Source organism: Aspergillus karnatakaensis (genome assembly GCF_047715665.1).
Source record: "Aspergillus karnatakaensis strain CBS 102800 unplaced genomic scaffold BJY04scaffold_27, whole genome shotgun sequence".
NCBI classification, from domain to species: Eukaryota; Fungi; Ascomycota; class Eurotiomycetes; order Eurotiales; family Aspergillaceae; genus Aspergillus; species Aspergillus karnatakaensis.
Window position 1 is genome coordinate 85,617 of NW_027395739.1, and position 26,568 is coordinate 112,184.

The 26,568-nt window shown below is 50.7% G+C and overlaps 9 protein-coding genes across 9 annotated transcripts; 3 read left to right on the forward strand and 6 right to left on the reverse strand.

Moving 5' to 3' along the window:
- Positions 1 to 67: 67 nt before the first annotated feature.
- Positions 68 to 4,118, reverse strand: BJY04DRAFT_67607 (putative cell wall biogenesis protein Mhp1). The gene is made up of 3 exons (XM_073720836.1): positions 3,861 to 4,118; positions 906 to 3,797; positions 68 to 848 (listed from the first exon to the last, which is right to left on the reverse strand). The coding sequence occupies exons 1-3, from the start codon at positions 3,910 to 3,912 to the stop codon at positions 178 to 180; spliced, it is 3,615 nt and encodes a 1,204-aa protein (XP_073570685.1). The 5' UTR covers positions 3,913 to 4,118; the 3' UTR covers positions 68 to 177.
- A 1,627-nt stretch (positions 4,119 to 5,745) lies between these two features.
- BJY04DRAFT_218711 (uncharacterized protein) lies at positions 5,746 to 7,935 on the reverse strand (the record flags this gene model as incomplete). Its single annotated transcript, XM_073716377.1, has 3 exons — positions 5,746 to 6,607; positions 6,666 to 6,706; positions 7,261 to 7,935. 3 exons carry the CDS (start codon positions 7,933 to 7,935, stop codon positions 5,746 to 5,748), a joined length of 1,578 nt encoding a protein of 525 aa, XP_073570686.1.
- A 500-nt stretch (positions 7,936 to 8,435) lies between these two features.
- On the forward strand, positions 8,436 to 9,941 carry BJY04DRAFT_190265 (kinetochore subunit FTA4 family protein). Its single transcript, XM_073711482.1, has 4 exons — positions 8,436 to 8,615; positions 8,726 to 8,894; positions 8,943 to 9,005; positions 9,065 to 9,941. The coding sequence occupies exons 1-4, from the start codon at positions 8,450 to 8,452 to the stop codon at positions 9,372 to 9,374; spliced, it is 708 nt and encodes a 235-aa protein (XP_073570687.1). The 5' UTR covers positions 8,436 to 8,449; the 3' UTR covers positions 9,375 to 9,941.
- Positions 9,798 to 11,234, forward strand: BJY04DRAFT_218713 (uncharacterized protein; the record flags this gene model as incomplete). The annotated part of the gene is made up of 3 exons (XM_073716378.1): positions 9,798 to 10,625; positions 10,670 to 10,730; positions 10,777 to 11,234. 3 exons carry the CDS (start codon positions 9,798 to 9,800, stop codon positions 11,232 to 11,234), a joined length of 1,347 nt encoding a protein of 448 aa, XP_073570688.1.
- Positions 11,235 to 11,514: 280 nt separating this feature from the next.
- On the reverse strand, positions 11,515 to 12,354 carry BJY04DRAFT_67672 (L-rhamnose mutarotase). Its single transcript, XM_073720839.1, has 3 exons — positions 11,994 to 12,354; positions 11,775 to 11,911; positions 11,515 to 11,699 (listed from the first exon to the last, which is right to left on the reverse strand). The coding sequence occupies exons 1-3, from the start codon at positions 12,118 to 12,120 to the stop codon at positions 11,616 to 11,618; spliced, it is 348 nt and encodes a 115-aa protein (XP_073570689.1). The 5' UTR covers positions 12,121 to 12,354; the 3' UTR covers positions 11,515 to 11,615.
- BJY04DRAFT_67671 (MFS transporter) lies at positions 12,353 to 14,495 on the reverse strand. The gene is made up of 5 exons (XM_073720838.1): positions 14,102 to 14,495; positions 13,970 to 14,049; positions 13,644 to 13,919; positions 12,777 to 13,591; positions 12,353 to 12,722 (listed from the first exon to the last, which is right to left on the reverse strand). Exons 1-5 carry the CDS (start codon positions 14,267 to 14,269, stop codon positions 12,541 to 12,543), a joined length of 1,521 nt encoding a protein of 506 aa, XP_073570690.1. The 5' UTR covers positions 14,270 to 14,495; the 3' UTR covers positions 12,353 to 12,540.
- Positions 14,496 to 15,521: 1,026 nt separating this feature from the next.
- On the reverse strand, positions 15,522 to 20,198 carry niiA (nitrite reductase niiA). The gene is made up of 9 exons (XM_073711483.1): positions 19,196 to 20,198; positions 18,990 to 19,140; positions 18,390 to 18,929; positions 18,253 to 18,335; positions 17,675 to 18,202; positions 17,420 to 17,622; positions 16,902 to 17,374; positions 16,695 to 16,852; positions 15,522 to 16,648 (listed from the first exon to the last, which is right to left on the reverse strand). Exons 1-9 carry the CDS (start codon positions 19,462 to 19,464, stop codon positions 15,649 to 15,651), a joined length of 3,405 nt encoding a protein of 1,134 aa, XP_073570691.1. The 5' UTR covers positions 19,465 to 20,198; the 3' UTR covers positions 15,522 to 15,648.
- Positions 20,199 to 20,310: 112 nt separating this feature from the next.
- Positions 20,311 to 23,492, forward strand: niaD (nitrate reductase NiaD). The gene is made up of 7 exons (XM_073720840.1): positions 20,311 to 20,728; positions 20,788 to 20,887; positions 20,951 to 21,209; positions 21,259 to 21,494; positions 21,544 to 21,767; positions 21,820 to 22,443; positions 22,498 to 23,492. Exons 1-7 carry the CDS (start codon positions 20,437 to 20,439, stop codon positions 23,400 to 23,402), a joined length of 2,640 nt encoding a protein of 879 aa, XP_073570692.1. The 5' UTR covers positions 20,311 to 20,436; the 3' UTR covers positions 23,403 to 23,492.
- On the reverse strand, positions 23,492 to 26,548 carry BJY04DRAFT_67790 (tubulin gamma complex associated family protein). Its single transcript, XM_073720841.1, has 2 exons — positions 26,371 to 26,548; positions 23,492 to 26,319 (listed from the first exon to the last, which is right to left on the reverse strand). Exons 1-2 carry the CDS (start codon positions 26,495 to 26,497, stop codon positions 23,582 to 23,584), a joined length of 2,865 nt encoding a protein of 954 aa, XP_073570693.1. The 5' UTR covers positions 26,498 to 26,548; the 3' UTR covers positions 23,492 to 23,581.
- Between the last annotated feature and the right edge of the window lie 20 nt (positions 26,549 to 26,568).

Here is a 26,568-nt window from a genome sequence, read left to right on the forward strand (position 1 = left end):
GCAAAGATAGGAGCACAGAAGCGACTGAAACCAGATAATGTGACACAGATACACGCTAATCATCATGGTAGCAGGCGAAGGACAGACTTCGAGGATGGGTATAACGAGAATAATCAACAATACAAGCTTATAATGTATAAAAAGGCGCAATGATAGTAGGCGTCAGGTGGCCACGGTTTATGAAGCAGCAGGTGGCCGTTCCCGATCGGCGTTGCTTGCTCTAGGTCTGCTGTTCTCGGACACAGATGGCGTTCTTCTGCCACTATTGATTTGAGCAGCAATCTGGCTCTGTTTGAACTTTTCAAAAGCTTCCGAGTCTTGCCTTTGAATAGCCCATAATTCTTCAACAGTTGAGCCCAGCTCGTGGAAGGCTTTGTCTGCTCCCACACTGTCAAACCGAGAACGAGTTTGTTCTACATGCAAACGATCCAGCCTCTCGCGCAGTGCTGCAATGTGGGACTCGTCCACTATTTCTTGTGAATCTCCTTCATCGTTCTGGTCAAGAGGGTTTAGGAAGTCACGACGAATATTCTGTCCAAGGCGGTGAACATGTCCTTCTTCGGACGTCATTGCACGAGAGTGGAGTGAGGTAACAGAACTGGCGCGAGAGAGTCGGAGATCATAATGGTCGGCGTCATCATCATCAATCGCATGTTCATGATCGCCGGTAATACCGGCTGACTGGACATTGCCAAAGCTCGAGGCAAGATAACAATCGTCTCCTGAGTTCTGTGAGCTGGTTTCCTGATTTGGTTTCACAGGCGGTGGTATAATGCGGGTTTCAGGATATTCATCCTCGAATCGCTGGATCATCTTCTGCAGCGTGAAGTCAAGGAACTGAAGACGCCCTGATAATGAAAAAGGTCGTTAGCACTATTCAAAAATCAACCCGAAGGGACACTTACTGTAATTGTCGTCATTTCCTGCACGATCCTCGCGAACAAGCGCAGTCTCGATTCTGGTCCGGATATTACGAGCTGAGTCCAGGAGATTTCTAGACATGTCGCGAGGCCGTTTGGCCGCCAGTGATTTGGATTTTCGGTGTCGGGGTGTTGTCGTGCCACTTGGCGGTCCAGACACATCTCCTGGCATATTGCGATCGAGGTTACCAAGGCATACCCCCAAGGCTTTGACGACACCAGTACCTCCAATAACGTAGTCCTCATCAGGTGCCGGGTCATCGTCCTCTTCAGCGCCCTCGTCGAGAGCACCATGACCCACGATGTGCTGAAGGATATCGGGTATAGGAACAGCTGTACGCGGCAATGAGGGATCCATTAGCTCTGCTTCGAGAGCACCGCCTTCGAGATTATGAAGGCAGTGTGCAACAATCTGAGAGGCCAAAGCTTTAACAACTTCGTTGTTTTGGGCGCTCGGGTCCTCGATATCCACGGCTATGATTGTCCGTGAAACACGCACAGCAGCCAACAAAGAGGCATAGACAGCACACGCCTCTTCCTGAGTTTCAGGATCCGTGGCCGATGCAAGGGCGACAATGGCGGGGTTCTCGAGTATATTCAGGTGGCTAAGGCTTGGACATTCGGGAAGGATTTCAGCCAGAGCAATAGTATGGTCGGAAGAAAGGTTCACATCGGCGAGATGAATCCGCTTCAAAAAAGGCATCTTCGGTAGGAAACGTCTAAAAGTCGACAATGCATCCGGTTGTGTTGAGAACAACGCTGGATTGTGGGAGACGTCAATGAATCGAAGATCGCACAATTGTGTCAAGGTTTGAAGGAGAGGGTAGATGGTAGATGGCGTCAGGGAGCAATCCGCCAGACTCAGCAGATAAACTGGAAGGTCGCTATCGATAGCATCAGTGATCAGATCCAGATCTTCCCCTATTGGGTTTCCGCCTAGATCTAGGCCTTCGCATCTGCCGGACGCGAGATAACGGACAACATGTTCCAAGCCTCCTCGAGTCAATTTGTTGTTTGCCAAGCCTAACCTCCTTAGGCCAACTGATGTCGCAGCCTCGCAGACCTTCTTCACGTCCTCCGTTGTGGGTTCGCAATCATTAAGCAGCAGCTCTTCAAGATGGTCACCACCGAAACGCTTGGAAAGAGAGCTAGAGAATACAGTAGCCACATCCGCAGTGAATTTCGTTGGTAGATTGGTGGAATCAGAGAGGGTTATGGTCGCCTTCGGCAGCGGAATGCCCGTAAGATCAATGGCCTTCAAGGACTTAGAGAGGTGGATAAATAGACTGATATGGCGCCATCCCTCTGCTCCAATCTTCGGGTTACCTTTCAATGACAGCTTCTCGATAACACTGGATCTCTCTATCTTCTCGACTGTTGGAATGTCGGCGGCCTTTTTGGTCTTTCCGCGCCTGCGCCTCATCTGCTCCACTGTTTTTGTGCAAAGCAGACCTGAGAGGATAGCGCGAACAGCATCGTCGGTCAAGGCGCATCTTTCCAGAATCAATTTTCGTACTGGTACGACAGCCAGCCAGTCGCAAAACGTAGTAATGTCCTCAGTTGTCATGGGAAAATTGGTGAGGTCAAGAACGGCCACGGTTCCCGGCGATTCCGCAAGAGTAGAAGAAGGCGATGAAATCTCATCGACTATTCGTTTGAGCACTGGCGTCTCACGCAGCTGGCAACATCGTCGATAAATTCGGATTGGGTCTGTGGTTGGGTGACTTTGCGCTCCAGGTCGCGAGCCCCCAGATATAGCATTCTTGGAATCACACTCGTTATCATCGGCTGTCAGCTGCATGGGTATGGAACCATTCGCTTCTGCGAGACGCCGCTTTCTCTCTCTTCGCTCCCGTCTCTCCTCTTCTGAGCGTTTCTTCTTTTCTTGCTTCCTGGTAGGCTCTTTAGCGTCACCGTTCAATTTTGCGTCGCTTGAAGGTGTCATGGGTGGACTGCTTTTCGGAACGCCATTCCCGGGGAGGGGTACATTTTTCTCTGCTGGCGCACCCTGCGGACTTTGCGTGTTCTGCGAGCGCTTTTGCGGATCCGGCTCATCCTTCGTTTTAGATTTCGAATTGGACCGTTTGAGCTTAGGAGCGTTGGGTTCGGCGACATGGTGGCGAGGTGTGATTAATGGAGGGCTTTCATCATCGTCATAGTCCCGTGGGGCTATTCCAGCGATCTCAACGTCGACACAAAAAGCAACGCGCCGCAATTTTGCTGGATTCAAATCTGGAACCTTACATCGATCCCTGTTTCTATCAATGTTCAACGTACGACGTTCGCAAACAGAACCATTGCAAGGGGCCGGTTTTGTGCCTCCAGAATTGGAGGAAGACAGCTTCCGGAGGGCATTTGTCAAGAATGAAGGGCCGCGCGGAGAGCTAGAAGTAAAAGGTGAATTTTCATCCTTCTTTTCCTCTTCCTTATCTTTGGGCGAATACGCCGCTCCGAATGGGTTATGCATATCGAGTTTCGAGGCCGGCGGGCTTGCTTTCGGAGCAGCCTGAGCTTTCATGGTGGATTGGGATGGAGGAGTTGAGCCGGATGAAAACTTAGAGCTGATGCTAGAAATCCATGAACCTCGCCTTCCGATAACGGGTTTTGGTGCGCTTTTGGGAAAAGGTTCCGATGCGGGAGGTGTGCCGTTCACTGCAGCTGTATCACCATTTTTAATCTCTTTATCAGGTCGAGCGCCGGCATTCTGAGGGTCCGACCTGGGGGCTGCTGGTTGTCCGGAAGTATCATGTAGGGTTGGGGAGCTTCTTTTTGGTGACGTGTCAGCACCAGTGTGTTGTGCGATTGTTGTTTCTGCATTTTGCGCGGGCTTGTCACAGGATAAGGACGACACGGATCTGCAGCGTGAAAGGTTGTTGTCTAGTGGTTGGTTAAATAGGGTTTAAAAACTAAGAACAACCTTGGAAAGCAACCGGTCTGTACCTTTATGAGAATGATGGAGCCAGCTCACATCAACTGTCTCAACGCCCTCCATTTTGATGAACCTTTTGTGGTACGTAGTACACGCGGTGACCGGGAAGCAAGCACGATGTAGCAGACTGTCGAGCCACTAGACCTAACAAGCCAGGCGCATAATCACCGGTCTATCAAATTGTTGGAGAGATTGCGAAGCAAAATGTGCGAATCGTCCCAGGGTGTCTTCACTGATCAATGACGAGGATAAGCCGTTAAGTAGTTTAGCAGCAGTGACGATTGTGGAATTCCATTCTGGCAGCGCAGCGGAGCTATGCGGCAATCATAGTATGACGTTAGGCCGAAGAGGGGGCTCGGACAAGCATCGGCGGAAGGAGAAAGTGGGAGGACAAGATGTCGAATGTAGGTGAGGTGAGAAGGCAACTCAGAGATCCAGTTGGAGTAGAACACACGATAAAACGATTCGCTATCAGATGGCCAACGCCGTCCGGTTGGGGTTAGAAAAGAAGCACGAAGAAAGAGCTGAGAAATGCGAAATATGTCGCTCTGGCTGGTGGTTCAACCTAAGGTTTAAGAGAGAACGCCTCTCCACCTTTTTTACCCTTATTCGAAGCGGCCGACCGATGGTATCGTATGGTAATTACCAGACCCACGTTCGGCTCCGGTTTTCGGGTGCCTTTGCCCATCTCCAGCATTCTAGAGAGACGAGAGGGTGAGAAAGGTGTGAAATTCCATCTATTCTGATCGAAAACCCAACCTACAGCCGCCGAGAAGCGAGAAGCAGGATAAGTAGATTACTCCTGATCTCCATGCAGGTTACACAAACTGCTGGAAGCAATATTTCGTTGGTTGTCAGACATGCATGCGAGTGCCATTCTGCAAGGCTTATTTTAGACAGAGTAGATTGACCGTAATGTTTTGTCCCATACCGCAGACGACTTTACCATGATTACTTGAGGTGCCTTGTACTCCGAATTTCTGCCATCTCCCAGTACTAGTTAGTTAGTGGTCCGGACCCTGAAGTTTGAACAATAATAAAGTCGACTCAATCAAGTGACATAGCACTGGGCCACTGGTATGACTCTGAGCCCCTGAAGGACTCCGAGCAAGGAGGAGACGCCACCCACAATGGCAGGGCAGGAAACTGATCAGCTGGTGGGTGGGAGAACAATCCATCCTCGACCTCACCTGACTTGCCTCCGTCACTCTGGCACACCGCACCCTTAACAAGAGTAGCACCTAAGACCCGCAAGCATTTCTTTCGGGATTAGTGATGGATCCATAATCCATAATCCATAATCCATCCTGGACCACAAGAGAGAATACCTTATATGGTAGCATCTCCCGGCGGCTTTCGCGGCATCAGAGAGGCGGCAGCGTAAATTACAGTGGAAGGGCCGGCATGTAGGTAGTTGTCTCATCTCAAGCGGTTGAAGCACATTCTTTCACTTTACCTGAAAAATATACACGAAACTCAAGCAGCATCAATAAGAAATTATACAAACTCTTAGCCTAGTTAGTCTATCTTTTAGTGTCCTGTACTTTACGGAGCAGAAGGATTGGAGTAGCTTAGCGGGGGTGGCAAATGAAGTCCAGAGTGTAGGTACCGAAGGGGGACATGGAATCTACGAAATAATCTACAACTCGGCCAATTTATTGGAGCTTGAAGAGTAAAAGCCGCTTCATTCCCCGCACCCAATATTGCTCCGAAAATTAGCCCTAGTTATGAAACACAAAATATGGTCGTCAAGGTCATAAATCTACAAGAGATCTGAAACGCCGAACGGCGACTTCGGGGTATAGCTGGCAAAGTGAACTTTTTTTGCTTTTGACTATCGCACTCAGTTATGCATCAAGCACGGTCAATTCGCCTTTCAGTCAAATTGAAAACCATCTAAGCAGCGAGCTCACGGATCTTAGCCTCAATGCGGGCCTTGCGCTCCTCGTGGGTAAGCTTGGTCTTCTGGAACTTCTTGCTCTCGGCCTTCCACTCCTCCTTGGTCTTCTTGGGGGCATCGCCCTCAACCTTCTTGAAGGGGTCCTCACGGATGGCCTTGTGGGCCTCGGTGTAGAGGTCCTCAATCTCGCCGGCGTCAACCTCGTTCTCAGTGTACTTGTGGAACTGGGAGCGGAAACGCTCCTCGTCGTCGTCGGCAAGACCCTCCATGTACTCAGCGACGTGGCCACCGAAGATGTAGCTGCGGAGGGTCTCGGCATCAAGCTCCTCGGCCTCGAGGTCGTAACCGGGGAAGCGGCTCTCGGAGTGGGGGACAAAGATACCGCCGTCGGAAGCACCCTTCATGGCACCGAAGACACGGGCACCAGTGGAGGTACGGGCAAGACCAACGTCGAGGAAGGCCTTGAAGGGGCGGCGGGTACCGTCATCGGTCTCGGCAGCCTCGGTGAGAGCGAACTCACCATCGGGCTCCTCAACACCGGTGAAATCCTCGTCGAGGCCGAGCTTCTTAAGGGTACGGCGGGCAAGGAGGAGACCAGTGGCGTAGGCGGCAGCCCAGTTGGTCAGACCGTTCTGGATACCGTAGGCCTTGAGCTCGTGGGAGTAGGCGCTGGTGAAGACCTTGTCGCCGGTGAGCTCGGAGTAGACGATCTGGGTGATGATGTCGCGGTTGGTGAAGCGGACGACCAGGCGGTACTTGGGAGCATTGTACTTGTTCTTGGCCTGGGTGATCAGGCGCTTACGAGCATAGTAGTCGGTCTTTCCCTCTCTGCGACGGCGGTACTTGGTCTGGTAGCGGCTGTTCAGCGTGTCAGCGATAACTTCCTGGTGGCGAGACTGAACAAATATATTCTTACCTGTAGTACGCGCTAGACTTGACGGTCTTCTGGTAGGGGGCCTACGATGAACATTCGAGTCAGCAATTTGCGCTTCAGAGATAACCCTCATCCGAAGCATCTTGCAAAGACCCGCACCGCAAACCACGAGAAAAATTCATGGTTTCAAAAGATAGGCCAAATAACATGCGACAGAAGTGTCCATTCCTCAAGAATGGCAGTAAAGACTCACCATTTTGACTGTTGGGCGGAATTGTCGACGCTGGGCTGAAGACTCAAGAGGAAGAGAAGTTCAGATTTTTGGTGGTGGGATTAAATTGTGTGGGTTCGGTTAGGTGGGCCGTAAGCATCAGAACTACGAGGGTCGGCGACGACGACGGCCCTCGACTTTGGGTCGGGACCTGACTTCAGAAGTTCAGAGTAGATTTCGAAAACACCGATTTATTCTCTGAAAAAGGGCTTTCAAATTGGATTTAATGGCAGCATCTATTCACTGCTGTCAAATCTCCCGAATCCCACGATGCCCCTCTTAAAGTCTGGCTTGACCTTCCAACAACTGAAGCCCCGTGACCTGTTCCAGCTCTTTAACTGCATCTTCTATATGGCCAAGATTCACCTTGATTGTTCTCATTCCTATTGCCTTTGCGGGCTTTAAATTCTGGCCGATGTCATCAAGAAAAACTACATCCGATGCTCGCACAGGCTGCTTCAGTCCTTTTTTCTTTGCAGCCGCATTCATCTCCTCCAACGCAACTTGGTATATCTTTGGGTCCGGCTTTCTCAAGCCGCTATGTGCCGAGGAGATGAAAAAGTCGAACAAGGTCTTGCGTCCAAGCGTATCATCGTTATACTCATGTCCGTCGGGGAAGATAACTGTATTGGACAGCGCCCCTATGACGAAGTTGCCTGACTCCTTCAGTTTCTTCAACGCCGGCCACATGTACCGGTCGGGTGTCCTGGATACCCTCATCATCTCCCAGAACAACCATTCTGCATCAATTTTGGGCAACGGTGGGTCGGATACTGTGCTTATACTTGGGCTGTTTTTCCGTAGGTTCTCGTTGAACGCCTTCCATAACCCGGGGTCTCGTAGGTCTTTGTTGAACTCCGTAAAGAAGTCCGCGTCCATCTTGATGTCTCCGCGCTCCAATTTGTGCCAGCTACCGTGTGGCGATGTGCGCGAGATGCTGAAGTTCACCCATCCTGGAGGTATATTCTGCGCAATCTCGTAATCTAAGATTGCCTGAAAAGGCGACACGACCTGTACTAATTTTAGACCAGTGTTTCCCATATTCTTTCGTTAAGTAGTGGAAGCTCACACAAACCCCTCCAACATCGAAAAGCAGGCCCACTGGCCTTTGGCTTGATGCCATAGTAAGGTCAATAGAGCTATGTGGTTATTGGCCTCTGATGAGCTGGCGTTTGATAGAAAACAACCGGTGATGGTTTTGTTGGTGAATAATGCGGATTGCGGAGTAAGAAACCTGGAGGAGCGATTGCTGCCGAGGTATATATCGGCCTAGACATTTCCCCAGTGTCAGGCCTGGATTTTCGACCGAGGATGATACCTACGTCCGCAATATCGATGAATGATCCATCACAGTCCCTGTATATGATAATGAGTGAGCTTATACTATGTCCTCATAAGCCAGGGGTCTCGATTCGGCATGGCATGGACAATATGACATTATTGAGTGAGCACTACGGATTACACATAACGATCACGTGACCTTCCATTATCGGGTTCCATCTCGTAACTATCGCGACGCTGCAGTTGCTCAAGTTCGCGCAGTCACAATGGGGCCATGGATTCCTCTAGGTCCATCTCTGAACTGAAATCGTCTTTTATTAGAACACAAGTTCGTGTTCTCTCGGAAAACCTCGAGCCGCCAGAGGATTGGCGCAGCTATGCCGCGGAACCAGCAGAGGAAGACCTGAGCGATAAGGTGGTTGGGGATGTGCTGCAAAAGCGTAAGCGCAATTTGTTCGCCTTGCTGTTTCTTTAGCTAGCATGATCTCTCCTGGCAAAACAAGAATCGTTCTACTTCACGCCCAGTAGCTGACCAGCCTCTTTCCATCAGTGAACACGGCCTTGAAACAGCACAATCGCGTTGTTTATTCATCTCAGGCCATTCAACATGTAGCACAACAAATCGCCAGCCTATATTGGTCATCGGTCAGCCAGACTAGTCGCGAGGTGACATCTCTAGAACGAGGTGTTGACAAGACTGTTGATCTGTCGAGTCACCTGTGAGATTATTGGGCTCATTTTTCCAGCCTCTAACTGATAGACTCTAGGAATATCGCTCAACTCCCAGGAGAGCTTTACGAACATTCTGCGAACGAAGAGGAGAAGCTCAGGTGCGGACCCCTGCTCGGCCCGGCAATTTTTTGTTCGACAACGGCTCATGGTTGTACAGGTACAAGCGCTTACGAGAACGCCTTGCGAGCCTTGATGATCAGCGGCAACAGCGACAACGGCGCCTGGCCCAATTGCGACAGTTACAGCGCCTCCTGGAGCCGTTCCGCGAACCCCAGAACAATGTCCAACCCAACCTCATCACAAGGGATGGCGAGCTAGTTCGAGAACTAGAGAAAATGCGGATGCTCGTCGCACGGGTTAGTGGACGGATAGCGCAGAGCCAGGGGGGCAACGACGAGGGGGAGAAGGACAGTCAGTATGCGCTGGGATCTGAGCAGAAGCTTGCGGCCCTCTTGGAGATGAATTAAGAGGTGATAAACACCTACGAATCAAGATATCTAGGGCTTTATTGTTCAATGGTTCTCAAGTATTATTGGCATGTCTTGTGGGTAGTTAATTCTGCCTGGGCTCGTAACACAGAAGCTGAAAGGACCGAAAGAGCATAGGTGACCTATCAGTCCGTATATTCCACACAATAGAATGATGGGATTATTGCCTTTTTTCTCGATTAAAGTGCAAGGGGTAAAGTGTACTTAAGGACCTGACTGCAGCTGCAGTCGCAGGCTCAAAGCAGGTGCCAGTGACAGGGAGTGCAAGAAAACGATTCGAAAAAAGAAACATCAAACAATTCTTTCTCCTGCCACAGCACTTTTACCTCACACATAATATAACTGCCATTATCCCTACAGCAGCACCTCCCTTTCATTCTGAACTGCTGTCTGCTCAACGCAATGGAGAGCCTGTGCCAGGACACCGCCCCAGTCTGTGGCTTGATTGAGGCTGGTGCTCGGATTTTAACCTCCGGAACTCCGGCGCTTGACTGTTTTGGTCCAGCAGCCCGACCTCTGCCTCTCCCTCCAGCTTCAGACCACGATGCTCCTCTTCTCCAATCCCCAGCTCAAGAACACAACGTCGTCCACACGAAGCCGGTGAATTTCTCGTTTCTGGCCTCTCTGTCTACCTCGAGGTCTCTTCCTCAACTACCCACTTTTCCCATCACCAAGACTTCGCTTCCATCCGACACCATCGCTGAGTCTACTCCTCCCTGTGCTCCCAAGGCACCGTTTGTGCGTGGGCATCGTCGTCGCTCCACTCACGTAACCCGTCGTGACCTTGAGAAGTTCAGAAAGGACGTCCTGGGTGTTGAGTCCTCCGGATTCGGGTTCGACGACGAAGCCGCGCCCACTCCGAACACCAAGGAATTCGAGGCCCAGTTGGAAGAGTTGAACCGTGCTTTTGACGCCGCCACCATGTCTTTAAACAACAGTGGCAGCAATGCTGGCTCGGGTATGTTTTCAAATTACTCGGAAAACTCCGCTGCTGGACCTTCCAATATGTCTGGTGTTCCTCGCCAGCCGATTCCCACTCCGATTGCTACCCCGCCGCCCCCTCAAGTTAACGGCGCTGGAATGGCTGGAATGAACGGCGGAGTGCCGATGAACGCGGGACATCAGATGGATTTGCGTCATTTATTTGACATGGTGTTGGAATTGAGCGACGTGCTGAAGAATAACCGGGACATGACAAAGAGCATTGTTTCGAGCGCCGAGGACATTATGGTATGTCTCTTATCCTTCTCTTTGAATTCCGCTCACAACGGTAGAAACGATCTGCTTCCGAAGGAACCAGCCCAAGCATCCAGCAGGTGAACGGGGAGATCTCTAGTAGGTCTAAATGATCGTTTATGCTGTTTTCTTACTAATGAACTAGGTGCTCGCATTGCTGAACTCGAGCGCGCACTTGCCAAGGAGAAGCGGCTGGTGGAACTCTTAAGAACTGAGCAGGTTGAGAATACCAAGCTGATTGGGGAGTACGAGGCGGCGGTTGGCACTATGGTGGAGCAGATTCGTAATTACTGCCACAACAACAACATGCACTACCTGTCACAGAAGCGTCATTACAATAAACTACTCCAGGCGGAACGCGATGCCCACCTGGAAAGCCGCCTCGACCGTGACCATTGGCATGCACAGACTCTGAAATGCGCCGAGATGATTCGCACCGCATATCGTCTCCGTTGCGAGGAGGAAGAACTGCCTATCCGTATCGTTGCTGGCCTGCAGAACGAGGTTCGCGCCTACCGCAATGCTCTTGGTATGGAAGCCGAGAAACCAGAGGAGGAATACGGATGGGAGATCTTGAAGCATGTACCAGGAGGCTCTGAATGAGCATTCGCGACGCTCCACGATGTTGTATGAGTTATGATTTTCGACACAGTTTTCTTTTACACTCTGAGGGCCGGCGTTTTGGGTACACTTTACTCGTTTTAGGAAGCTCGCAGCTCGGATTTTCGCTGGTAAAGGATACCCATCTTTGCACGACATACATGTGTACTCTACTTCCGACATTGCTTGCTGGAACTCTGATGTGGCTAGGTTTTGAGGATATGCCGGCAATTTCCTCGGATCTTCAAAGCCGCTAACAGAACACTTCTAATTGCGTTAGACCTGACGTTCTACTGCCAGCGGCGGATAAGTCGTCAAGGATACCGACATTGAACATGAAGAAAATACAAACAATCTGTACATGACTTGCTCTTTTCTAACCATCTAATCCGTGTAGAACACCTCATCCAGCACCTTCCACCACCCCGGCCCCTCTGCACTGCTCACAGCACCCGGAATAGGACTCTCCTACTCACGCATAATCCATCAACATCGCGACTGCGCATGGAACGACTCGAACTGAAAAACAAAGGATGAACTTACCTGCATCCCATCCGTCATAGCCCACCACTCCCTCACCTTCGGATTCGCCCTCATCTTCTCCATATCGCCCTCATAGTCCGACCCAACATACTTGAACGTCGCGAACAGCGTGCGCTCATTGTCGAAGAAAATCGAATCTAGCCGTTCCAAACTTGTTAGTCACCGCGCCGCGATAAGAAAAAGAGCTGATCTACTAGTAAGAGAGGGAGAAAGACGCACAGTCACGGATATTGCAATCCTTGATCTGCTGTAGGACTTCGGGCCAGACGTTTGCGTGGCATTCCTTGTATGCGGCTACGGCGGAGGGATTCAGGTGTACGATTTGGGCGATGCGGCGGGTGGGCATTTTGGTTGCTGTTGCTTGGGGTGTAGCCTGGGTTAGGGATTGAATTGTTCGTGTAGTTTGAGGTGGAAGTGATAGGACAGTTGATAGCCTGGAAAGATAATAATGGGTATATTGTCGGTGGGATGCCCCTCAGTCTCGGGGAGTATTGCCCCGAGGTGGGGAAGGAGGGGGTCTGGGGGATGCTGATCATGGCTGTTGCTCCGGCGGGGTGACTTTATGATTATGGGCTACAGCCTCGAGTAATGCATATACTAGGGTGATATTGAAGGACTGCTGGTGCGGTGCAGCAAGTATAAATTCTATATCTCGAAATCATGCTCAGTCTATCTGGTATCTATCTAACTCGCTAAACCATGCAACGGAAAAACAAACATCAAACCTAACGAATTCATCAAATGTGTCATGACATTAACCAGTTTCTTACTCATGCATCTGGTTCTTTGGCACAGGCCGAACCCACGCCACAGCGAGATTCGCTGCGATGGAAATAACACCCAAGATCCAGATCCCACGAGCATAGTCGTGGTGGCTGTAGCGGAAGATGACGGCGAAGATAATTCCGCCTAGGTTGCCGAAACCTCCTACCATTCCGGAGACAATGCCTGTTACTTGTTAGAAGGGTGAACGATGTGGACAATTAGGAAGAGGACGCTTACCATTAGCGTATGGGTGAACATGTGGTACAAGGGCAAAGATAGCACCGTTGCAAGCTTCCAAAAAGAAAGCTAAGCCGGCAGTGAGTCCAAACATGGTCGCTTCGGACTTCGGGTCTGAAAGACCCATAGCGAGCATGAAAGCGCCCATGACAACACCAAGGAAAGAAAGGAGGATCTTCTTCGACCAAGGGGTCTTGGTGTGGCGGTAGAGAACATCGGCCAGGAAGCCACCGGCAGGCCGGCAGATCACGTTCAGGAACCCGAACATAGCAGCCCATTTGCCAGTTTGTGTTTGACCCATATAAGGGAAGTTCTTGTCGTAGTAATCGCCCAGAATGGAGTTGATTGCCAATTCTGAGCCGAAGGAGCAAGTGTATGGGATTGCGACTGCGAAGGTCGCGAGACTGAGCACAACGCTCAGGGCTTCCTTGCCGGAAGGGGCGACGACCGCATCAGTACGGAGAGCATCGAGTTGACCCATGACTTGAGAACTATCGGACTCTGCGGGGGACTGGACACCCTTCTTCTCGACGTCTGTAACGAAATTGGCGATGATTGAAGGCGGTCCGGAAGGTCGAGTGGACTGGACTCCGGAGCTGAGATCGACAATGTTCTCCTTAGATTGGTTCTCGCCCTTGGTCCAAATATTGCGCTCCGACCACTTTCCTGTGGGGGTATCCTCGCATGTGAATAACATACCCAAAGCAGCGACGACGATCAGAATGAATGGGACAATGTAGGAGACACGCCAGGCCTTGTGAGCGGACAGGCCTTGGTCATGAACCAGCGAGTCGAAGATAGCAGGCATGACAAAGCTGAGATAATGTAAGTATCCTGTTAGATTAAGGAGGGCTAGGTAGTACTTACTACGTGATACCGCCACCAGCATTGCCCAGACCGGCGGCCAGAGAGTTGGCCGTTCCCACGACACTCTTATCGAAGAACCCGGTGCACCAAACCTGGCATGGCACGAATGTACCGCCAAGAATCCCAATAAAGAATCGCAGGGCAATGAGACCTTCTGGCGAGGTGACCAGACCAGCCATGGCGGTAGGAATAGAGCCCACCAGCAACAAGCCGATGAACACGAGACGAGGCCCGAAACGATCGCATAGTGGGCCGCAGATAAACCGGACCAGTAGTCTGAACATGTTAGGGTTGCTTTGCAGTGGTGTCGACCAAAGGAGACTTACGTAGCTAATAAGGCAATAATGTTTGAGTTAGCAATCTGCGTCTGGGACATATGCAGGTCTTCACGGATCGTGACGGTCAACTGTCTTATCGTCAGGATTTCCTCCGCTAATAATGCTGGGGAAAGAGCTTACCAAAGGTGGAAAGGCATACCATGAGAGAAATGCAAGCATGAACCCAAACCACGAGAAAAAGAAAACGCGTCCGTATGTGTCGAAAGGATTCAGAACAGGGATGGTAAGTGCCTTCCGGTTGTTAGGGTTAACCTCGGGTGAGGCTACTAGAAGCTTGACGAAGCCCATTTCTTCAGAATCTCTCGGCTTCGGGCTCTTATTCGGTCGATAAGGGGAACGATGATAGGCTGAAAGCCAAGATCAGACTGAGAGGACGGATCCTGCCGTACGATATCTATATCTCCAGGGTAGATATACAGTAAACCAATGGGATAGATATGATTATGAGAGGACGAGAGGCGTGCTGAGAACAAGGGTTTCCAATAGACTAGATGAGATTCTGGTTATGGGCTTGACACGAGTTGAATCGGCGAGAGTTGCGCTGCTATATAAACAGCTAGCACGATTGTGACCTGGATACGATCACGTCTGACGGAAAAAAGAGTGTCATGTATCTCCCCGGGATATCAGAATAACGTCAGGTATAGGGCCGTTCGGGGAGCCAAGGAGTAGTCTATCAGGGGTCTGACTGATAGTTAGAAATGACAACCCGATTGATGTCTCCGCCATATTCGTAACAGGTTATCTCCAAAAATCGAGCACAATAATGGCCGAAAAAGGGAAAGCTCCCTTCCACCACAGGCCCGAAGCCGTCGATCCAATCCACTCGCGGAGTTCAGACCATGGGGGCCCGTGGAAATAGCAAGCCATAGACGCAACGAGCCCTGTGGCTGACTCGACCACTATCTGGCATGGAGATAAGGAAAGTATACGACCCACAGGCCAGATCCTGATCTCGAACCAGAGTTTTAGCCGTCCGATAAGGGCCGAGAGGACGTTCACAGGCTCCGCGGCATCGAGACTGTGACAGCTGTGAGCAGCAGTTGGTCTCGGCTTGGCCATGATAGGATAGGCGCTGGAAAAAAAGGCGCAAAAAGCAATGTCAAGTAGGCTCCTGTCATAGCTGTGGTGTTAGTATGGGTCTAACGTATAGGAAGATCTCAAACCGGCTTCAATGATCTCCTCGGAAGAGACGCACATTGTGTGTTCACGGCCCCGGCTGACAGTAGACCGCCCGTCGGAGCCCCGTGCCTGTCCTGTACGCCATGATGACCCGAGATGACGGAGGTAGCGGCGTAGCCTCGTTGGAACGGAAGAGAACCAGAGATCGTGAACTTGTGAAGTGAATCGACTCCGCGGAGATGTGGGAGGGCAGATGAGATATAACCTGGAACTTATCAGCGAAGGATGGGTGAGCTGAGAGAAGATGGGTCTGTCTGGCCGAGACCTCCCGGGAGATAACAGTAGATTGCCGTATCCCCGCCAATCACAGAAAAGGGATTCAATATGAGCATATGAGCATATACCACTAGTATGAAGATTGAATGTAGATGTCCCAGGAATTCAATTAATCTTCTTAACATATCTAGGTATAATGCACTCTAAATAGCCATCAACGCCATAAACCCGACGGTTCGCCATAGTATCACATCATAACTCACGTCTCCTCACCAGTCTATCGTCTTCGTTGGACGGGCCGGTTTGCTCCCTTGGATACCCTTCCCCCCAGCTCGCTTCCCCTTCATCTTCTTGTACTTCTTGTCGTACGCATCGAATGGATCTGCTGCTTCCCCCTTCTTCACCTTCCACTTCTCCGTTCCAAGAACGGAGTCCAGCTCCTCGACAGGAGGAAGCTTCATGTAGATCCAACCGTCTTCGCGCTCTTCAACCGGGAAAGTTGCAATGTTCATCTCCTCATCATTGGAGCAGCGACCCGCTTGTTCACCGTTGAGTTCAAAGTTACGCTTGTGGTAAGGGCATGACACCCAGTATTTGCCAGCATCGTCATCACCAATGAGACCATCGGACAGAACGAACGCCCGTTTGTGTGGGCACATTTGTTGCGTGGCGTAGTATTTGCCCTTGATCTTGAAAATGGCCAGTTGGGTGTCCCCGCGCTTGATGTTAGCCGACGAAATGGCCGGTGGGCCATCGGAAAAGTAGTCGGCCTTGATGACGGGCTGCCACGAGACACTCGACCATTCACGGCCTTTGAAATCCTCGTTGGCTCCATCTTTGGGCCAGTATGTCGGACGCACTTGCTCGCGCTCTTTGACAATTTCCACGGTCTCAAGGGTCTCGTCCGTGTTGGCAAACTGCTGGAAGTACTTGCGACGCTTGGGGTTCTTGACGGTCTCGGTCCATTCGCAGAAGTAGCTATCGACGAGTTCTTGCATCTGCTGCTCCATTTCCGCTGCGATGCCGAGCTTGTCATTGAGTACAACTTCCTTGAGGTACTCAATTCCACCGGGCAGATTCTCGAGCCATCGAGCTGTTCGCTGGAGCTTGTCGGCGGTCCGAATATAGAAAATAACGTAACGATCTAGGATAGGAATAACATCCTCGGGTGGCACATCCTTTGCAAGAAGCTCGGAATGCCGAGGTTTGGCGCCACCGTTACCACCAACGAAGATGTTGTAACCCTTTTCGGTAGCAATAAGACCGAAACTATGCACTGTTAGCGCTGTAGACACGCCTCAAATGGCCAACTCACTCTTTGTTTTGTGCTTCGGCACACTCTCGAACGCAGCCAGAAACGGCTCCCTTGAATTTATGAGGGGCTCGAATACTCTTGTACCGTTGCTCTAATCGAATAGCCATCCCAACACTGTCCCCAACACCAAATCGACACCACGTAGTTCCGACACAGCTCTGGAAACAGAGTTAGCGCGAATCGAATGAATCTCAGAAGGTTGCTCACTTTGATGGTTCGAAGGGATTTGGCGTAGGCATGGCCACTCTCCATACCAGCGTCAACGAGTTCCGTCCAAATATCGAGTAGATCCTGCTTCTTGGCACCAAACATATCGATTCGCTGTCCACCTGTGATCTTGCAGTACAAGTCATACTTCTTCGCAACTTGACCAATAGCAATCAGCTTATCCGCTGTGATTTCGCCTCCAGGAACTCGAGGCACAACAGAGAATGTCCCATTCCGTTGGATATTGGCAAGGAACCTGTCGTTCGTATCTTGCAGCTCGTGATACTCCTTGTCCATGATGTGTGGGTTGAAAAGACTTGCGAGAATAGAGCCAATGGCTGGTTTGCAGAGCTCGCATCCAAGAGAGTCGGCACATTTGCCAACAGACTTCATGACGGCGTCGAAGGTTCTGAGTTGTCGAATCGCGATTACATTGTAAAGGTCGGCCCGCGAGTATGGAATATGAATACAAACTGGGCACTGTCAGCGAGTTCTAGGCATCTAGATGGACCACATACGATGATTGGAGACTTCCTGGCCCATGTCCAGCATGGTCTTGTTGAAGATCGATTGTACGAGAGGCATGCAACCTCCGCAGCCAGTTCCCGCTTTGGTGCAAGACTTGACATCTGCAATCGTTTTGCAAGTACCAGCCTTGACGCTTTCAACAACATCACCCTTTGTGACATTGTGGCATGAGCAGATTTGTGTGCTATCGTCACTGTGAGAGGGTTAGCTAGTGGACGTGCCAACAGCGATGTTAAGAAACTCACAGGTCGTCTGCGTTTTCCTCCCCGCCGCTCTGAGCCCCTAAAATAAATTCACTGGGTGGTACCTCTAATGGCTTTTGTGACTTGACCATCTGGTTCAGCTTGACGTAGTCCTTGGTGTCTCCGATCATCATACCGCCGAGCAGGTATTTTCCATCCATCGTAAACAGGTATTTTTTGTAGACACCACCGAAAGGATCTCTATACGTGAGGGCTTTCACGGCAGGCTCCTTGTCGGTAATAGCGTCTTCAATCCCAGCATCTTCAGCGGATGGTCGCTGGCCTGGTAGGAACTTAGGACCGTCTCTATCAGCAAAGAAGTCACCAAAGCTGGCAACATCAACGCCCAGTAGCTTGAGCTTTGTGCTCAAATCTGGTCTGTTGAACTTCTTGGGTTCCTTATCCGGGTTCGTTAGGTTGAAAGATAGGACGTCGGCCATCTCAATACCAGGAGCGATGATACCGAATGTCTGGTTTTCCCAGCTGGCGCATTCACCGATGGCATAGATGTCATCAACCGATGTTCGTAGGCTGTGTAGATTGTGAGTGAAAGTACATAAAACAATGGGAAAGAATAATACCTCTCATCTATGACAAAGCCACCTCGCTTGGCGCACTGTATATCGGCGCCCGCTCCTAATTCATCTCGGGGTCGAATGCCAATCTGGAAAGACAAATTAGCACGACGCGCTTTGAGCAAACAATCTAGAGGTCATACGGCGAAGCAGATACAGCAGCAGCTGATCTCTTGACCATCTTCGAACAAAACTCCCGTGACGTTGTTGTCCTCGTCGGTGTGGATCTTGGCCACACGCTTCTCGTGAAGTACCTCCAAACCAAGATCTCTGATCTTCTTGGTTACCAGTGAGCCAGCATCGCCGTCGAGTTGCCGTGCTAGCACCCATTTATTGCGATCAATAAGCTTTACGCTGCCGAAGTCCTCGAGGTCTGTCATAGCCTTGGCGGCTTCTAAGCCGAGCAATCCTCCCCCGACTGTGACGCCTGTCTGTCCCTTGTGTGCGGAAGCAAACTCCATGAGGCGTTCTAGATCGGAGATGGTACGGTAGACGAAGATGCCTTTGGCATCGTAGCCGGGAGTATTTGTGGGAAGAACGGCATCGGAGCCAGTGGCGAGGACAAGGGTATCGTAGGAAATAAGATCGCCGTTGGAGGTCTTGACGGTCTTTTGTTGTGGGATGACATCGGTCACTCGTGTGTTGAGGTAGTAGTCGAACGATCGGTCCTTGAATGAGCCGTACTTTTGAACAGAGACACATCATTAGCACCGAAACGTTAGACCAAGCCTTTCTGCACCTACCCATTCTTTTGGGTTAAGGTATAGATCTTCGATCTTGCGGTGCTCGAAGTATGAGGACAGGCCGACGCGGTTGTAGGCGATGTGTGGTTCTTCTCCAATGACGACAATATCGTACTTGCGTCTTTCCGCATCTAGCTTGACCAGCTTCTCACTGGGAACAGTTAGACTGCATAGACAATGTCGACCGGCTCCAAATGTCTACATACATAAAAGCAACAGCAACCATTCCTAAGCCCACCACCACGATCTTCTGCCGCCTGTTGGGGTCATGGTCAAAGCTCTCTTGCTGCCCGTTGGCAGTGGGGTCAACCCCATGGAGAACGGGGATTGCATGTTGAACACCGGCAGAGACAGTCTCACCGTTCCGGGGACCATCTATCAGCGGCATGGTGTTTGAAATGAGGGGATGTTTGGGGAGTCTGAAGGAGAGAGAGTCTCCAGAGAAAGCGGGCGCCGGCGACTTTCGCTGGGTCATATATCACCGTGTCGACTGGAGACAGAGGCATTATTGTGGCACGAGCGACCAACATCTTGGTCTCTTGGTACCTGCTTTCTCCGTGGATTTGGGAGGGACATGAGATAATCGAATGGGCCAATGGGTGGTAAATTGGAGGCGAATCAGCGATCTCGCAATAAACCATGATCGAAGGAAGTGGACGATAAAGCCACGGCCTGTCAGTTCAGTTTGTGTAAGTAAATGCGTAGAGCTTCTCCGCGGAGAAGCGCCTGCAATGCTGTGCACTGTCCAGGCCCCGGCTGCTGATTGGTCGGAACGGAGCCATGATCTGCCGCTTATCACTCACCACAAAGATAAGGAATACCGAGGCCGTGATTGGTCAATCTTGAGCCCTACCTGAGTAAGTATTACCTGGAGATACTGGAGAGTCGAGACCTAGGGGGACACACGCAAAACATCCATTCAAGATTGAGATCATCTTGAGATCTTCTTTGAGTAATACCCATTTATCATGCCCCAGAGGCTTTCCGTTATGAGCCAGCTACCATGAGCTTATCCTCTTATGTGGTTCTGGCTTTGCCACTGCATTATTGCCTTGTCTGCGAGTCAGATTCACCGAGATTGTAGTCGAATTACCTGTTCAACAGTAATTGGGCCCAAGCTGTTCCTTGACGTCGAATCCTCTCATTCTCCCGCGGAGATGGTGGTGGGGGCTCCATTCCTCACAGACTCTCCCTACCTAAAAATCCCGCTGCTTATGTTGCCTCAGTTGTCTTTCTCCGAGGCTGACCTTTCTTTCTCATGCCGTCAAATCCCGTAAAATAATAATAGCAATTCATTCGCAATACTTCTGTTCCCACGCTAAAGCCCTTCCGTAATAGTCCAACCCACTGAACCCTCGATATATCCTCTGTTTTCTTCCCAAGCCCTATACAAACACTCGACTATCTACTATCTATTATTGCCTTTTATCTAACCTACTATTACAATATGTCTACTACACTCACACAAGTCCAAACGGACACAGCCCCTTCAATACCACGGACTCTCAAATCCGGCCAAATTAAAGTTGAAGAACAGGAGATCTCAACGCCTAGCAGTCCAGACACTCTACATACTCCAGACATCCCTCTCCCTCCACCTTCTAAAGAACCATCAGAAATCCTGAGCATAGACAAAGGCACCCCCGACAGCCACGTGCCACGAGATCCTCGGCTTATCAGACTAACTGGCGTTCATCCCTTCAATGTCGAGGCTCCATTAACGCCACTTTTCCAAGAAGGTATACTCCATTTATTGATTCTCATACTACAGCGTACGTTTTACGCTAATATCAAAAAGGCTTCCTTACATCCCCAGAGCTATTCTATGTCCGGAACCATGGCCCAGTTCCACACGTCCGAGACGAGGAGATCCCGACTTGGGAAATCACCATCGAAGGGTAAGACCACCGCCCCCTTCCCTTCTCTTTCAATCATCTATGAAGCCCCCTGACAACCCTTAGACTTGTCGAGAACCCACTTACCCTCAATTTCAAGCAAGTCCTGCAAAACTACGACCAGATCACCGCCCCCATCACACTGGTATGCGCCGGTAACCGACGCAAAGAGCAAAACACCGTCCGCAAATCAAAGGGTTTCTCATGGGGTCCTGCAGGACTGTCAACAGCTCTATTTACTGGGCCTATGATGGCCGATATCATTCGGAGTGCGAAGCCCCTGCGAGGGGCAAAGTATGTTTGCATGGAGGGGGCCGATAAGTTGGTATGTTAGACGTAAACCTCTAAAGAAGAGGTCACTAACTTGTCTACAGCCAAACGGGTACTACGGCACTTCTGTGAAGCTGAACTGGGTCTTGGATCCCAATCGTGGTATCATGCTCGCTCATAAGATGAACGGCACAGATTTGACTCCCGATCATGGCCGTCCGCTGAGAGCCGTCGTTCCCGGTCAGATTGGAGGTCGTAGTGTCAAGTGGTTGAAGAAGCTTATTGTCACTGATGCCCCAAGTGATAACTGGTATCATATCTATGATAACCGCGTTCTGCCGTATGTATCTGCATTCAAGCCATCGAAGCCCTGCTGATGTTTGTTATAGCACAATGGTCTCGCCGGATATGTCCTCCCAGGACCCTTCATGGTGGCGCGACGAACGATATGCCATCTACGATCTCAATGTCAACTCTGCTGCTGCTTATCCCCAGCACAAAGAGACTCTCGACCTCGCCACAGCAGGCCCCGTCTACACCGCGAAGGGATACGCCTACGCCGGCGGTGGACGAAGGATAACCCGTGTCGAGATCTCTCTAGACAAGGGCAAATGTAGGTTACAAACACCACACCCTGTCAACATCATATTTCTGACAGCCACCAGCATGGCGTTTAGCAAACATCGAATACGCCGAAGACAAATACCGCGACTTTGAAGGCACACTCTATGGCGGCCGCGTCGACATGGCCTGGCGAGAAACCTGCTTCTGCTGGTCCTTCTGGTCGCTCGATGTTCCCGTCGCAGACCTCGAGACCAGCGACGCCCTGCTCATCCGAGCCATGGACGAAGCACTCAGTCTCCAGCCAAAGGACATGTACTGGTCTGTCCTTGGCATGATGAATAACCCCTGGTTCCGTGTAACAATCACGAAAGAGGACGGGAAGTTGCTCTTCGAGCACCCAACTGATCCCACTGGGCCCGGTGGGTGGATGGAGAAGATCAAGAAGGCGGGAGGGGATCTCACAAACGGAAACTGGGGCGAAAGGCAGGAGGGCGAGGAAATCGTTGAGCCCGAGCCCGTGCAGGAGGTCAACATGAAGAAGGAGGGGGTAAACCGGATGATCGATCTCGAGGAATTCAAGCGCAACTCATCCGATGAGAAGCCGTGGTTCGTCGTGAACGGTGAGGTATACGACGGCACGGCCTTCCTCGAAGGCCACCCTGGCGGAGCACAAAGCATCATATCAGCTGCTGGAACAGATGCTTCGGAGGAGTTCCTCGAAATCCGTAAGCCAGCAACGTTGCCCAACGGTATCCAAAGTAGCTACTAACACCATGCAGACAGTGAGACCGCCAAAAAAATGATGCCAGACTACCACATTGGTACCCTTGACAAAGTCTCCCTTCTAGCCCTTCAAACCACCCCCTCATCCACACCAGCCACAACCACAGACACACACACCCCCTTCCTGACCCCAAAATCATGGACGAAAGCCATCCTGACCAAGAAAACGACCGTCTCCTGGGACACCCGCATCTTTACCCTCTCCCTCACGCACGACTCCCAACCGCTCGGACTCCCCACTGGGCAACACCTCATGCTCAAAATTCCCGACCCCACGGTTGCCGGAAAGTCAAGTATAATCCGTTCATACACGCCCATTTCACAGACCAACCAACTCGGCACAGTGGATATCCTAATCAAGATTTACTTTGATGCACCAGGTACGCCAGGCGGAAAGATGACAACAGCCCTTGATAGATTACCTCTGGACTCCATGATCGAGTGCAAAGGACCGACAGGACGCTTCGAATACCTAGGTGCCGGGAAGGTTATCGTCGGCGGCAAAGAGCGCAGCGTGCGTAGATTCGTCATGATATGCGGCGGAACAGGGATCACACCAGTTTTCCAAGTCCTTAGGGCAGTAGTGCAGGATGAGAAAGATGAGACGCGATGCGTCTTGCTTGATGGGAATAGGTTGGAAGAGGATATCCTTTGCCGGACGGAGCTGAGTGCCTTTGAGGCTGCGGGTGAGAAGTGTAGGATTGTGCATACTTTGACCAAGGGGACTGACGGCTGGACTGGGCGGAGGGGGCGGATTGATGAGGAGTTGATCAAAGAGCATGCGGGGGCACCGGATGAGGAGACGATGATTTTGGTATGTGGGCCTGAAGCGATGGAAAAGGCTTCTAAAGAGATTCTTCTCAAGTTGGGCTGGGAGGAGTCGAGCCTCCATTATTTCTAGAGTTGATATGATGTGACGATTTGAATCATTTGGCGCAATATCGGAGGATCTGGGTTTGGCGTTGGTGAAAATATCATGTATATACACGACTTGGGTATGAAAATGTATTGGCATAGATGCAGTCATATCTTGTCCAGGAGTATGATTAGGCGTCACACTCATAACCGAGTTATGATGACCTAATAATACCTTTTCATATCCAAACGCACCAGCAGGTGATCGAACACATTACTGGGCCCTTCTCTCACCGCAAAAGCCATCCCAGATTTTCTTCTACCCAGTGCCTTCGACGGCGCTGCCGCTCTCGCACCATCGAGACTGCGTAAATACCCAACAAAAGCAGAGGTCTGCTTTCTGAAGACAGCATACAGCCGCTTGATCATAACCTCGCTCTCATGCCGCACGCCATGCATCCCGTCCATTCGTGATAGAGGAGCAAACCGGAGAATGGTATCGAATATGCCATCTATCAGTTTCGCAACTTCGGTGTGTCGTTTACTGAGGAATAGCGCGTATATCATTTGGTCGAGTGTGTCTTCGTGGTAGGCTCTTAGTCTTGGGATGGAATGTGCCGCTTCGATGGTTCCGTCAATGTCGCCGCGGTCGAGACACGATTCTATTTTGGATAGTGTATCCTGGAATCGCTGCCACGTTGAGCCGATTCCAAGCTGGAAGCAGTAGTCGCTGAGAGAGAGCACAAAGTGCTGACAGTCTATCCGGAACTTCTGCAAGATGTTGCGTGTATCCCCTGACAGCGAGTTTCTGGCTGTCGAATCTCGTATTAGTCCCTTGACGACTGAGACCATCCGGAGGAGCCGGAGTAATTGTTTGAAGAGATGGTCATATTTCGTGAGAGAGTGCTGAGTGATGATGGCCTCGAGAACATTCGATGGCTTGTATTGTAGACGAAGAAAATCTAGGGCTTCAATGGCGTTAGGATTCTTGCACTTGGCGATCTCCTCGCCTGTCAACTCGCGAATAGAGAAACTTAATCCTCCAGGTAGTTCCCTTTCCTTTTGAAATTCAGGATTTCCTGAGCCATCTGCATACTCGACACCATAGCACTCATTGAGAATTCCCATTAGCACCAGGCGCAGCTCTGAGCTTGCCGGGGGCCAGCTGTCTCGGCTTCCTAAGCGAAGACCAGTGTGAACGCCGCTGCGGACAACTCCAGTTTTCCGTTCACCACTTTCCATCTCAGGGTCGAAGAGCGAATGAGAAAGGCGCGACGTAAAATACCCGTCGCCAAGGAGCTGGAATCGCCATTGTAGGGACAAGTGATCTCTCAACTTGTGCTCTTTGAAAAGAAGATGAAGACAAGAAAAATCAATTAGTAGCGCTTGCGACGAGAGGAGGGGCGCAAGGGACAGATAGAGTGAGGATGTTACTTCTGGAGCGAAGTTGGTTTCAAGACCATTAGCTTGTTGGCCAGCAGGATATTTGGTTTCGTCTAGCAGCTGACCAAGTTTTTCCTTCTTCATTGTGACGTCGTTTGCAAGTAGACCGGTCACATTGTGGGTGTCATCGATATCAAAGAGATCAAAAGTACCGGGAAGCTCCCGAGACTCGGATTCAGCGGATATATTCGTATGTGATTCATGCTCAGAGGCACCGTCGCGGTTGTATTTGAGGATCTCCGCCCGAAGGCTGGATTCGTAGTCACGGGCTTTCGTTTGGATCCTTGCCAACTCTGCCCACGTACCAGCACAACCAAGCCTTGGGCTGTTGGCGACGCGCCTTCTCTCACTTGCGAGGGGATGTTGCGGGTGAGATTTTTTGAGCAGCCGCAGACTCCGTCCGCTTTCAAACATCAAGTGTGCCTGGTCAGGAGGAATAAAGGCGGGCATTTGCTCCGGAAGATACACATACTCCAGTCTCTCCTGCGGCTGGAATTTTCCCTTGGTTGTGTGCCTTTCGAAGAGGACAAAACTTCTCCCATCCGCTAACAGCTCCAGCGAAGTGGATGTCTCCGGACGAAATCCGATCCAAGATTCGACGTAGGATAACCATGGTCCAACAACTTTGAAGACTATTTCACGGAAAAGATTCTCCATCTGACCATATATGTGGGAATAGTGCGCTGCTCGTTTGAAGATAGAGGAAATGATCTGAGCCTCTGACCCTGCCCTCTCCACCGTGTCCACCATCTCAGCTAAAGCACCAACCAATTCACCACACCGCTGAAATAGGGATCTGATTTGAAGAACCGACGAGGTTTGCTTGGAACAACTGAGCAGTTGCTTCTCCAAGGTGTAGACTACCACCGAGGCAGTGGTGGAGAATGCGGACAACGCAGAAGGCTCCGCGGTTTTGGTCGGCATCCTGTTAATGAAGGCCCGGACTCGTTGCATGTTGGTGCCGCATTGCAAGACCTCATCAGTCAGTCCGCCGAGGGCCAAGGCACTAACACCCGAAATACGAATGCCCTTGACAGCATTTTCGAACTTCTGTTGTCGTTCGTTATATTGAAAGAGCATAGAGCCCCATCCAAGTCCTAGCCGGAATAGAGATTGGAAAAAGATATCGTTCCGCACGACACGATTTGGCCTTGAGTTATCGTCATGTTCGAGCTGATCACCTAATGCGGCATCGAATCCTTTTGCCCCGGAATCGCTGAAATATGCCGAGACACGTTCACAGAACTGACGGTCCTTGTATTTCTCCCATGAATTCGGGGCGTTGTTGACTCGAGGTGGAAGGTCGAAAACATCAATGTTCCAAATATCCTCGAGTTCATCGCCGGAATCTTGTATGAAGGTGCTGGTCTCAAGCTGCCCCTCACTCGACGCATCCGTAGTTGACTCCGCGGACAAACTCGGCTCAAATAAATTGGCTCCGAATATGTCTAGATCGTGTAGTCTGGCCGTGTCCTGATCGAATAGATCTGAAGGACATTTAAAAACACCCTCTGAAAGATCTGGACGAGGGTAAGCCGACTAGGTTCTAGATCCGGAGAGATACCACGCACCAGGTAGGTTCTTGTCCCAAGGTAAAGCCTCCAGGGGCTGCAGTGAGTCTAAGGTAAATTTGGAGATTCGCCATAGCTCGTAGCTGGAGAACGGATTCGAGCCATAGTCTTCACTATCCATTATCATCGGCTCATATCGAACAATAGCAGAACAATCGCTGGCAATCGATCACAACCTTCAGTGGAGTGACCCCAACG

Bases quoted from the DNA above. Each gene is read 5' to 3' on its own strand.
- BJY04DRAFT_67607 (XM_073720836.1), bottom strand. From the start codon at position 3,912: ATGGAGGGCGTTGAGACAGTTGATGTGAGCTGGCTCCATCATTCTCAT. The intron at 3,798-3,860 runs GTACAGACCGGT...ACCAACCACTAG, and splicing joins GCTCCATCATTCTCATAAAG to ACAACAACCTTTCACGCTGC. The intron at 849-905 runs GTAAGTGTCCCT...TTTCATTATCAG, and splicing joins AGGAAATGACGACAATTACA to GGCGTCTTCAGTTCCTTGAC.
- niiA (XM_073711483.1), bottom strand. From the start codon at position 19,464: ATGACCCAGCGAAAGTCGCCGGCGCCCGCTTTCTCTGGAGACTCTCTC. The intron at 19,141-19,195 runs GTATGTAGACAT...AACTGTTCCCAG, and splicing joins ATGGTTGCTGTTGCTTTTAT to TGAGAAGCTGGTCAAGCTAG. The intron at 18,336-18,389 runs GTATGACCTCTA...TTGTCTTTCCAG, and splicing joins GCTGCTGTATCTGCTTCGCC to ATTGGCATTCGACCCCGAGA.
- BJY04DRAFT_67790 (XM_073720841.1), bottom strand. From the start codon at position 26,497: ATGATAATGGATAGTGAAGACTATGGCTCGAATCCGTTCTCCAGCTAC. The intron at 26,320-26,370 runs GTGCGTGGTATC...ACCCTCGTCCAG, and splicing joins TTGGGACAAGAACCTACCTG to ATCTTTCAGAGGGTGTTTTT.
- BJY04DRAFT_190265 (XM_073711482.1), top strand. From the start codon at position 8,450: ATGGATTCCTCTAGGTCCATCTCTGAACTGAAATCGTCTTTTATTAGA. The intron at 8,616-8,725 runs GTAAGCGCAATT...TCTTTCCATCAG, and splicing joins TGGGGATGTGCTGCAAAAGC to TGAACACGGCCTTGAAACAG. The intron at 8,895-8,942 runs GTGAGATTATTG...GATAGACTCTAG, and splicing joins GTTGATCTGTCGAGTCACCT to GAATATCGCTCAACTCCCAG.
- BJY04DRAFT_67672 (XM_073720839.1), bottom strand. From the start codon at position 12,120: ATGCCCACCCGCCGCATCGCCCAAATCGTACACCTGAATCCCTCCGCC. The intron at 11,912-11,993 runs GTGCGTCTTTCT...TGGAACGGCTAG, and splicing joins GGATTGCAATATCCGTGACT to ATTCGATTTTCTTCGACAAT. The intron at 11,700-11,774 runs GTAAGTTCATCC...ATGCGTGAGTAG, and splicing joins CTATGACGGATGGGATGCAG to GAGAGTCCTATTCCGGGTGC.
- BJY04DRAFT_67671 (XM_073720838.1), bottom strand. From the start codon at position 14,269: ATGGGCTTCGTCAAGCTTCTAGTAGCCTCACCCGAGGTTAACCCTAAC. The intron at 13,920-13,969 runs GTAAGTCTCCTT...TAACATGTTCAG, and splicing joins ATTATTGCCTTATTAGCTAC to ACTACTGGTCCGGTTTATCT. The intron at 13,592-13,643 runs GTAAGTACTACC...ACATTATCTCAG, and splicing joins GCTGGTGGCGGTATCACGTA to CTTTGTCATGCCTGCTATCT.
- niaD (XM_073720840.1), top strand. From the start codon at position 20,437: ATGTCTACTACACTCACACAAGTCCAAACGGACACAGCCCCTTCAATA. The intron at 21,210-21,258 runs GTATGTTAGACG...ACTTGTCTACAG, and splicing joins TGGAGGGGGCCGATAAGTTG to CCAAACGGGTACTACGGCAC. The intron at 21,768-21,819 runs GTAGGTTACAAA...GACAGCCACCAG, and splicing joins CTCTCTAGACAAGGGCAAAT to CATGGCGTTTAGCAAACATC.